This window comes from Echinops telfairi, unplaced genomic scaffold, assembly GCF_000313985.2.
Source record: "Echinops telfairi isolate 266 unplaced genomic scaffold, ASM31398v2 ScPeMD7_7420;HRSCAF=8458, whole genome shotgun sequence".
Lineage (NCBI taxonomy): Eukaryota > Metazoa > Chordata > Mammalia > Afrosoricida > Tenrecidae > Echinops > Echinops telfairi.
Genome location: NW_022111320.1, coordinates 22,246,681 through 22,258,497, shown reverse-complemented (window position 1 = coordinate 22,258,497; position 11,817 = coordinate 22,246,681). Strand labels below are relative to the sequence as shown.

Genomic DNA, 11,817 nt, shown 5'->3' with positions numbered 1-11,817 from the left:
AAGAGATCATCTGTGTTTACAGTGCCCATCCTGGGTCTAGTCTAATTTCTCCATATGATTGGGGCAGGGAAATCAGATGCAAAAACGTGCTTTGGTCCTTCTGGCGCCAAGCTCAGAAAGCAAGACTAGCTTCTGTTGGGGAGAATTAGAACATGACAGGTCCTCTTTGAACTGGGTGAGGGCTGTTGGGAATAGGGCACTGATGGAAAATATCCAGACATGCAGATAAGCAAGGGGCCACGCTGCCTTCTTAGAGCGTAAGGGAGCAAACCTTTGCACTTATATGCAAAGCCTTCCTTAGGTACCACAGGCATTTGCACAAGGTGGGGAAACGGAGTACCAGAGAACACTGGCAGAAGTATACAGTATATGGATTGTACTGCTTCCCCAATGTTTGTATATTCACAGTATTTGGAAAACTGCCTTCATTTTCCTGTGTGGGAAAACAAAAACTCTTGCTACCTGTATTACTTGATCTCAGACCCAGACCAGATGGTTCAGTCTGTCCTTAAAGGAGTTTTGCTTTTCTAATGTTATACTATTTACCTTTTCCTTGTATTACTGCAACTTGAATCTTTCTTTTTCTGTTGTTGGATATAAACTTATCCTGTACCAATGTATTTATTAACACTTGTATTTTATTATTGAGCATATCAATAAAAATATTGAAAAATAACAGATTGTTTTTTACCAACTCTATAGCACTTTTGTGTGTTCTTTTGATACCATTATGTATATTTGTGTGCAGAAAAGGTAGATCCTTTCCAAGTATAGTATTTGCCAACACATGCTATTAGTTTGCCTGTTTTTGTAGATGATGTTCTTTACTTTCTCATCCTGCATTTATAAACCATGCCCGAGCCTCTTTGATTTTATGTTTACATTAACAGAGGCTGGCCAGTACAGTCAGTTTTGAAGAAGCAATGAGAACATTTTCATGGCTCTGGTACCCCCAACGTCCCCTTGGATCACCCATCAAATTGATTCTACCCCCCTTCACGCCATGTCTTCAAAGACAGGGATGTCCCAGCTGCTTCCTTTAAGAGTAGAGGCAAATCACAACCCTAGAACCCTAGAGCCCTACCTAGACGCCATACAGGTGAAGGCTTTTCTATTCCAAATCATGTAATAAATAAGAGAACCTATAATCAAAAAACTCTCATCTATGTTGGTTCCCAGGATAAATCTATGGAAGTCAGAAATCCAGCAAAGATCAGTATTTAGCATGAGAACCTATGGTATTTCATCCACTGCATCTTATGTCTTCCCAACCTGGGTAACTTTTTACATTTCAGCCATCATTGTCACAATGGAGCCACATCTTAAAAAGAAACTTGGCTTTGTTTTATTTACTCTCACTCGATAGGCTAAGTTTATTTTGAATCACTGAGAACCCCAGATCAACTATAATTTGAAGAGGAATCAGGCATCAATTTAGTCCCAGGTAGAGGGAACCTTAGTTTAGTTTGCAGTGAGAGACATTATTAGTCATTGGGAACACATTCCTCCCCTACATCATAAATTTTAATGTCACCAGTGAAAAATCTTTCCTATCAAGTTAGCTCTTACATAAGAGCGGGTGGGATTTACATTGGCTCATTTGTCAAAGTTTCAATCATAGCTTATATTTTTTCACAATTTTAAAAAAAAGAACCTCACCATGATTTGGCTCATTCTTCTTCAAAATAATGAACATTCTACCCACCACATAGCTGCTATGTCTTAGTGCATACAAAATGATTTTGATTTTCAGGACCCCAAACAAGCAACCAAAAACTATTATAAAAGCAGATACAACCTCAATATTTTAAATGGTCAATTTGATATGGCATTTGTTCAAGAGGATTGTATACTTTGGATTGGAAAATATTACCCAGTAACAAAAGCGAAAATATTAAATTCGTGTTTTTCACTTATGGTGAACATAATTATATATTTTTCCTTTTCTAAAAGTCATTGTTGACCCTAACTATATATCATGATGGTTCATTAACAGAATTTGTAAACGAAGACATAATCCATATCTAGTATTCCTGCAGCTATATAATTTGTCTTACTTTTGCAATACAAAAATATCATTATTGGTGTAATTCCAAAATGGGCTTTTTATTGTAGATTATCTCTTAGGCCCTTTATTTGTGTCTGTTTTATCTGTAGTTATGATCCATAATATGTCTGTCTGTGTTTTTGTGCAAATTTCTCCTTATAAGCAATTAGAGCAAATAACTACAGACGCCCTTTTTTTGTTTTGTTTTTAGAGCCACACAGTGGCTATGATGCAAACTTTTTGAAAAAGAATTTTTTTCTAATGTTTAAAAATAAACCTGTGGAAAAAATAAGCTGTGTGATCTACAGGCATTTAACATGCTTAAAGTAATATTCATGAGGCAAACTTTTAGCACTAGATGACTCTCTTGACCTCCCATTGACTTCTGAAGTTCAACTCTCCTTAAAGGGCAATTATTTTTCTGACAGGTTTAATTTTTTACGATTTAAGAGAAAGAAAAACCCTGCATCTGGCTTTCATTTTCCTCTCCTTAAAAACCTCCACCCCCAATGGAAACCAGGCAGAGATCCTTAAATCTGGCCCTAAATGATTATATTTTTTCCCCCAACAGGAACCAATTCATTTACAGCTTTCCAGTTTTCCCAGCCTGCAAGAGGATGATAAATCTAGAAAAGATGGCTCTGAAAAAGAAAAAGACAAGGATAAAAACAAAGATAAAACCTCTGAAAAACCCAAGATCAGAATGTTATCAAAAGGTGAATGGGGAAATGCTTCCTTAACTTACTCCAGTTGGGCCCGTAGTTAGTCACCGAATACGCCCTAGAGCTCACGAGTGAATGCCTACTCACCTCCCAGCACATTCGACCCTGTAGTTCTCTATGTGCAGGTATGTGTCCATGCACGTGGTTCTCTTCACAGTCGCGATGTCATTGTTTGTGTAGCCAGAGTTGGTTTTTTTGTTTTGTTTCGTTTCTTTTTTCCTTTTAGGATCACGCAGTTCTTTGGATTTACATTTGGTTCTCCAGTGACAGCCCCACACAATGGAGTGAATATAAATCTGCTCTTGATTCAGGTTTAATAGTTCAAATAACAGTGATTGATGCCGAGTGATGACACTAGGCTTTATATCTTAACTCTCCCGCTTATCTTAAAAGACAAAAGAGTATAAGCAATTCTCAGCAGAAAGCTAGTGTGATCCCCAAAGCACAGCTGTAGATGTCAGTGGGATGCATGATGAACATCTTCACGGGGACAGATGCATTTGGCTTCAGCACCCCTACTCTGCCTCATAAGGTCTCTCTCTTTTTAAATATACTCATCTACTTCAATAAAAACGTTGCCAAAAAAATAAAGTCAATCCTTCTGAAGTCTCAAAGCCAAACTCAGTTTAGAGTGTAAGTTGTTGTTGACACATTTGTACGTGCATAAAGAGCAAAGCAAAATTGAATTAGAGGCTGCCGGGTGAGGGGTGAGATACACAGGACTGAGCAGGCTCTAGCAGGGTCCTTCTTTGGTTTGTTTGTTTTCAGCCAGTGCAGTTGTTTGTTTTCCTAACTGAGGCAGAATAGGGCATTTTGATCAGCAGGAATGACAATGACTTCTGTTAGTAGCTCCTGGACTCTTGTCACAACTTGTCTCAGAGGGTCTTTAAGGTATCTACAGGAGGAAAGAGGTAAAGATTCCTAAAACGGTTTTAGAAATGATATTTTCCCCAGCATGAGAAGAAGACTCAGACGAGTAGACAGTGTTCAGTGTCCTCTATTTTAGGCAGGTGGCTATTTGGATATCCATTCTGTAGAGTGAGACGTAGTTCCTCTGCCTTCTCAGTTTTAAGGGAGAGATGGGTATGGTCTTTCTTAAATTTGAGAGAGCTTTCTGTGTGGGCTGGGAGCACCTGTCATGAAGAGGGTGTGGCCCTGGTGACTTGCAGTACAGAATGAACATGTGACATTTGGCTCCACCCAGCCACCCTCACCCCTCCCTTGACTGGCCCACTTCCTCACCTGTGACAGATGGGCCTTCCCACCCTCAGAATCTCCTGGGTGTCCTCTGTTCTCTCTCAAGGGCACTTTCCGTCTCTGGTCATCCTGCCACGTGCTAGTTTGAACCATGTAGCTCTCCTCTAAGAGTGGCCTCAACACTAGAGCCACAGGAGAGCCTGGAAAAGGGCCCCTTGCTCGCCTGTCCCCCACCGTGCCGTCCTCCCTGATCACGCCTCCTGCTGTTCGTTTCAGATTGCAGCCAAGAATATACGGATTCTACAGGCGTAGATTTACACGGGTTTCTGATTAACACATTAAGGAATAACTCCAGGTAACATCTTAAACAACCCACTTATTTTCACAAGGGTCAGTTTGAATCTTCGAATCAAAGTTGTTCATTTGACTATTCCCAGGCAGGCAGTTGGAAAATGCAGGTGTCGTCCCTCCCATAGGCTTCCCCATACATGGCGCCCTTTTTTCCCCCCACGTGTTTAGTGTTTATAGATAGTCTCAATTTCTGGGAAGGTCACCCAAGTGAATAAATTATAATGTCCCAGTCCCATATTCCTGGTCACAAAAAGATACCTACTAAGGGGGGGGTGGGGGGTGGGAGAACCCAACTAGATTCAGAATTATCAGTGTTAAATAATCCAATTGTGTTTCAATGCAGTTAAATGTTCATCTACAGTCAATAATGGGTTCTGCTTTGCTCCTATTTATATGAATGCTACTGTTTATTTTATGTTTTCTAGGCCTAGTAGCTTGCATGCCATAGCATTGGAACTACAGAAGTTCCAATATTATAAAAACTTACCGAATGAGAAAAAAATTCTCATCAGTAGAGCAAAATACTATTGAGCGCGGGCAGCACCTTCCAGAGAAGCGTTAGCTCAGCTCTGTCCTCACAGGTAGCACATCTCCCAATGAACTAAGGAGACCTCGGGAGTGGGAAGGGCATAAGACACTTCCTTATTGTGCTATTTATTTTCCAGGGACAGGATGATACTCTTGAAAGTGGAGCAGGAAGTTATTGAGTTCATTGGTGACAGCAAGTATGTTTCCTTGCCATTCTGGGTTAATTTCTAAGCTGTGCCTTAGTTTGGTATTTGAGCTTTATTGCCTACTTCAGGGATGGAGAAACCATTGTCTAATTGGCTTCTTGGTTTGCATAATGGCAGTGCTCTTGGAGTTAGGAGTTGGATGCTGGTGAGAATTGTTACTTGGGCCATGTAAGCTCTCGCTTGTTACATTCCTGGCAAAATAGCTATAAACAGGGGGCGAGTGATTAGCATAAAGTAGCTGTAAAAGAAGCGACCCTTTTCATTTTTATGATAGTTTTTTAATGGGTTCCAGCTGGCTGCAGTCAGTTATGCCTGGAAATAATTGTGCTGCTTTCAGTACAAGCAGTGTAATGACACTTCTCCGGATCGGAATCTGCAGTCACGTATTGTGTCGCATCATTTGCCCTGTGCCTGACCCTGGGAACCATATTTCACCCACTAGAAGAGACCACTTTCCAAGAGACATTAAGATCTCTTTGGCAAGAGAAACATGCAACTATGAAACAATGACACTTAATTGTAGCTTAATCAATAAATCTATAATAAGTGGAACATTTGTCTGGAAGTGAGGAAGGACATCAAGGGATGCCAGAGATGAAATGGGCCCAGTGGTCGGGATGAAAGAGAAATGGATTTATGGATGCACCTGTAACACATAACACAGCATAGACACTAACCTGCAGACTGCATTTCTTCTTGAATTCTGTCACAGCAATCATTATAAAAAGTTCCCTCAGATGTCATCATATCAGAGGATGCTTGTGCACCGGGTGGCAGCTTACTTCGGCCTGGACCACAATGTGGATCAAACAGGGAAATCTGTTATCATCAACAAGACCAGCAGCACCAGAATGTAAGCCCGCTTCTTGTGTTTATTTAGGATTTTCTATTTCTCTTAGGAATTCACTTATGAGAACACAGTCTAAAATTCAATGTACATGCCAGTTAAAATGTGCCATATCCTTTATCTCTTGCTCTTATTGCCAGTCATGTGGTATTTATCTGTAGAGGATTATCTGAGAACAGGGAAAGTTTATGAAAGCCAGGCAATAAAATTGACTCGTGCCCTGATCTTTGACATAGTTCTTGAACCATATGGTGGTGGTGGCTTTTGCCCATCGGTGGCCCATGTCATGACATACAAAACCATGGGAAATATTTTGTCACAATATTATTCAAGTTTAAACTATAAAACCTTTCAAAATAACGGTGACACATAAAGGATAATTATCCTTTCATTTCTAGTTTTATGGTTTTAGACATCTAGCTGACTGTCATTTGTCAAGTGCAAAACAAGAACAAAAGCCGTGCACCCAAAGGTAGAAATTCTCGCTTTAAGATCCAGCTCGTACCCACTTGGAGAAAGAAAGCCATTTAATCTTGGATCTCCATTTTCTCCAATGTGAAAGTTTTGAGATAGAAGACATCTCAAAGGAAAAGTCAGTTTTGTTTTGTTTTCCCCCTGAATATTGCGTGGCTTTTATCTTAATAATACGTTTTCATTGCCCGTTAAGCACCCAAAGAGAACAGAGTAGTCGTTTGTTTTGTGGATACGTGGCACTTTCTCTCTTGAACTCATGCATCTTTTACTACATTGCTAGCCGATTGCATAGCAAAATACATGGTACGCTGAAAATCTGTCTGGAAAGCATTCTCTTAGAACATTCGCATATTGTAACTTCCTTCTTCACATTGTGCTCTGTAAATTGCATGGTCTTTAAGATTGCTGTTGTTTGTGAAGGGAGCTTTTTTGTCACACTGAGCAGTCCAGTTAGGACTAGACGCCCTGTGCTCTACTCACCAGAGGCCGGGACAAGTGGGGAAAGAGATGCGGCTTTCTCTCCTCAAGGCTCAATCTGTTCTCAGTAGAGTGGGGTGAAGATCCTAGTGGGATGACAACAAGCCAGGAGCTCTGGTACCAAATGCATTCTCTGGGACACTGAACACTCCACATTCCTGGGCACCAAATTACTTATTTATCTGCAGGACAGGACTGAGGAGCTAATGGTTAAGGACTCTTGGAACTCTGGTATTATCGGGTACTACAGTTGCCTTCTACTGTGCTAGCAAACTACATTTTAAAACTATCGGCTCCCTGCTTTATCTTTTTGGCAGTCTGGTTTTGCTTATAACTTTCAGTTAGCACAAGGCAGGACACTGAGATGGCAAGATAGAAAATCTTCTTTTAAAGTCCCTCCTTACCCCCTTTTATCTGTAAGACTATAGCCAACATGGAAAAAAACATAGGTCAAGGAGATTAAGTTTGCAATCATCTTGGTTGTTGGGACAGTCGATTGATTTTTAATTCACATTGCATTGGCTCCCCGCTGTTGATGCTATGACTGGTGTGATCAGGTGCCAGGGTGTCTGTTCAGACTCCCAGGGACCCTGACAACAGTCAGAGTGCTGTAATGCTTGAGTCTGTTGATGAAGACACTACTGGGATGAACATGCTTGGTGAGAACAATTCCTTCTTAGATCATTTTTGAAAAAGAAAAAAATGGACATTATCTAAAGACTCTTGGTAAACTTCCAGTCATGGCTCTAAACTTACCTGGTCCAATATGGCAGCCACTATCCATAGGTGACCATTTAAATTGTAGTTGAAGTCAATTTAAATGATGTTAACATCTCAAATGACATGTGTATATGGTACATAATCATACGTAAAATATTTCTAACATTGTAGAAAGTTCCTTTCTACATCCTTGATTCTACCAAGCTCAATCCTTGATTCTACCAAGTCCTTGGCGATACCGTTTGTCCTTGAGCCCTTGTGTTTTCTGACTAATAGATTTAATATTGCTAGATGTCCTCACTTCCAGAAGAGCATCCGTTTTTGTTTTTGCTTTCTGGATATTTTGTCAAATAGACCCCCAAATATGTGCCTAATGAAGGGTGGAAGTGAGAGTGGGTGGAGCACACCTCTTTAAGGCTCAGTTGCTATGGGATTGCTGGGGTCACTCATGGCAGGCGTAGTTCCCTGCTCTTGGATTCCACCCTGCAGCTGCCATTCCATGAGTCAGATCTGCACACAAAGCAACCAATGGGGACCTGGCATGGACTCTGCAGACATTTCATGAATAATTGAGCTCAATGGTATTCAATCCTATTAAGTCATGCTAGTCTATCTTTATTACATTTCTGAATATCTACCCCTTGAATAGGGCTTGTGCGGAATGACTGGTAGCTTCTAGAACAAGGAGAAACAAGTAGAACATGATTTAAGTCCCTTTCTCAAATAAAAACAAGTCCAAATATTCAGGATCTGAATGATGTTGGCAATTTTGGTACTGGAGGAAAATTGTTTTGGGCACAGGTATCTGTTTGATTTTAAAATGTCTATTGTGATATTTGAGTCAAAATTGGAAAAAGAACAGTATATTCAAATATGCATGCTTTGCTTAGATTGTCTGAACATTTAAAGAGTTATTTTATTCATGCAATTGACACAAGATGGTCATGGGAAATAACTTTAGTTAAAAAGTTTGGTTAGGAATATTATCAGGTAAAAATGCTTCCAGTTACTTAAAGGCAGGAGTGTGAGCGGGTTTCCTCAGATAAGGGCTTATGTTTTGGGAATGTCTTTGACAGGCAGCTGAATAGTACCCTTATGAGCATACATGTCAATGTATAGTTTTAAGTGATACTAAAGTACAGGAGAAAAACTGCAAGATAGAGACATGTGGATGGAGAACATAAACAATGAACCATAGGACAGAGGGAGGGAGAGCACTCTTGTCGTTTGGGTGACAGTGACTTGGCATAATAGGTATGGCTCTGATCTATACATCACATCACCTCCATATTGGCTGTGAACTATTTCTCAGGATCACTGATTTCTAGATAGGTATTTCAGGTAATTATAAGCACATGACTTGAGGTCATTGTTCTTTATGTACAAAGTATTTAATGAAGCACAAAATATTCAGATCACAGCAACACATTGAGTGTGTGTTACACTCACAGCAAATACTTACTCCAATATCCTCGGACATAAAGTATGTGTGACCTTCCATAACTGAAATAAGTTGTCTTTTATAACTAATGAGAAACAGTTGGGAGAAGAAAAAAATTAAAAATAAATGAATTGGCCTCAGTAATGAACCATTTGATAATTCATATTAGATTGTGTTTGCCTATTATTGCTGTAAGATTTTATAATGAGGATATCCATTAAATGTAAGTCTTGTTTTATTTCATTTTACTTTTTTTTTCTTCCAGGATTATAAAAGGGACATATATCAATACTGTTAGTGTAGAAGATCAGCCTATTCGTTGTGTTATTCTGAAATTACTGCTGTAGGCAACCTTATTGTCCAAATCCATGGCTTCATGCCATTTCCCAAAGCGCATCCGTGCAGTGAGCAATAAGCCGAGCTGGAAAGATCTCTGAAGTAAATTCACTAGGCATTCCCTGCTAATACCTCAAAGGTTTCTGGGAAATTTGTGATTTACTTTTTGAAAGCAGAGACTGTATGTCCTTGAAAACCCAAAAAAAAAGCAAGCAAAAATCTTGAGGCATAATTCCAGCACTGTAACTTAACAACAGCTCTATCTGCAGTATCTTGACCTCAGCTGTGTAATGGCACAGAAAAGACAACTTAAGATTCCTATCATCAAAGAGTCTTTGCACTGCGATAGATACTGAATAACTTCAGAATCCCAATCGTCTGCAAACCTGCAAAATTTAGTGCAATTCTTTGCGGATCCATCGCATAGACATAAAAGCTGTATGATTGAAGACATCCCATATCAAATGTCTGGGGGGGGGAATACAAGGCAAATTCAGGGGAGTGATCATCTTGATTCACATGGACACGTGGGAGGACTTTGAAGACTGAACACACACCTATTAGTGAGGATGTGTAAACAGCAGGGGACGTCCTATCAATACATATGGTAACAACCTCCTACACTACTGAACTGAGAATGTTGCATTTAATTCTCACAGAAACCTAATGAAGGTTGTTCTCTAAATCTTCTTCCAATCTTACTGAAGAGGAAGTTTCCTCAGAGAGGATAAAAGATTTGCCCAAAGTCACACTACAAGGAGGTGAGGTTAGGATTCTAGTCTTGCTCCTCTGATCTCAGACCCAGGGGTCTTTACAACAGTGTTAGGTCACTTAGAGGCAGAGTTGGAAAGGATGAGGTGAATGGGCCAGTCATAGAGGTGCCGGTGGGGGCTACATAAGATTGAAGAGGGGTCTTAAAACTTTGGAACCCAAGGGTTGGTACCAATGACATCAGGCTTTAGAAAGCATTATCTGGCATGGCTTAGTAGGAACTATTCAAGAGGGAATACACAGGGGTAGAGAGACATGGCAGGGTATTCACCAGGGCATGGGACGAGGGTTTAAGACATCACCGACAAAAGGGAGACTGGGAAATAAAAATCAGGTTCATGTGGGAGACATTTCAAAGAAGGCTTAGGACTTGAGTGAACAGATATACTTCAGAGAATCAATAAAGGAAGTCATCTTGTTCTCTAGCATGGTATCCTTGTTGGTTCTCTGAGTGAACTTGGATAAAACCGGGTGAATGTATGGCCTGCAAGTTGCCCACACACCCCTTCCTCCACAGACAGGGCCTAGTGGTTGAGGACACCAGATTGGGTGTGGCTGCCAAATAAACCCCATGGAAATCCTGCCTAAAGGGACAAAAGGTTCTATTTTGCTCTAGTATTACAACTATTTATATTGTGTTTACTCTCTATAATGATGATCTTTTGGATACTGAAGATGGAGGTTAAAGTGGGGATGGTGATTTGGAAAAAAGCAACAACAAAAAAAGAAATGAAACATCACAAATACATTCGTAGTTGTTTGCTGCCCTGCAGTTGGTTCCAGCCCGCAGCTCCCCTCTGCACAACTGGACAAAGCACCCCAAGAACCTAAGCCGGCCCCACAATCCTTCCCATGTCTGGGTCCATTGTTGCAGCCCGTGTGACAAATGCATCTTGTTTAAGGATCTATCGTTATCTGAGGAGCTTTCCCCCTCTCTTGTCTCTCTCTCTGTCTGATCTCTACTTTTTCTCTCTTTTGCTCAGTTTTTCTTTCTCTGTTTAGCACACAGCAGTGCTTTCTTCTTTCATTAGACTTTTGTTCATGTCCCTGTTACCTCCCTTCCTCATTTGTATCCCAGAAGATACACACTTAGGTGGGAACCTTCAGAGTCTGAAGATCATCCACTTACAGTAGTGTTTTTCAGAGACCTAAATACATCTACAGGCAATGGAGGCGCCTCAAGTGGATCTGCATACATTTGCATATGTCAGAGAACATGTTTAACTAGTTCCAGATAATTTTCATGTTAAAAGGTTGTCATCTCTTGAATATTTTTTTCTTTTGTCTTTCATATCCACCCACTGTCATTGCCTCAAATCCCCTACTCACTCATGAGTATAGAGCAAAGAAAGAGAGCGATTTCCGGCTCACAAACTGACACAGGAGAACAGTGGATCATTGGCATTAGTTTGAGGTTGTACCTTCATAGTCAGCTTCTCAAGGGAGCACCCTATGCATTAATAAGAAGGATGGGCCAGGGAATTAGTTTGGAGACATGAGTGAGGCTGCCGTCCCCAGTTTTATGCAGAAAGGATGGATGACTGACTAGGTTGTCCATCCCCGGGCCCTGGTGGAGGAATGGGCGCAGTGGTAAGCTGCTAGCTCTGTAAGAGAACGATTCGACCGTTTGCTCTCCTAAAGGTTTATAGTCTACTCTGCCCTACTGGGTCTCTATGACTCTGTGAACGTGAATCAACTCG

At 40.6% G+C, this 11,817-nt stretch overlaps 1 protein-coding gene across 13 annotated transcripts in view; it reads left to right on the top strand.

Annotated features, from left to right (window-relative positions):
- The window catches only part of ARPP21 (cAMP regulated phosphoprotein 21), a 172,230-nt gene that overhangs the window by 54,699 nt on the left and 105,714 nt on the right, over positions 1-11,817 (top strand). For 12 of the 13 annotated variants that reach the window (XM_045297645.1, XM_045297648.1, XM_045297641.1 and 9 more), the window contains exons 6-9: positions 2,619-2,763; positions 4,243-4,321; positions 4,983-5,042; positions 5,764-5,904. In XM_045297645.1, the coding sequence (XP_045153580.1) occupies positions 2,619-2,763; positions 4,243-4,321; positions 4,983-5,042; positions 5,764-5,904 (425 nt within the window). Of the gene's footprint in view, positions 1-2,618; positions 2,764-4,242; positions 4,322-4,982; positions 5,043-5,763; positions 5,905-11,817 lie in introns of those variants that run through there. The other variant, XM_045297651.1, reaches the window with a different exon arrangement.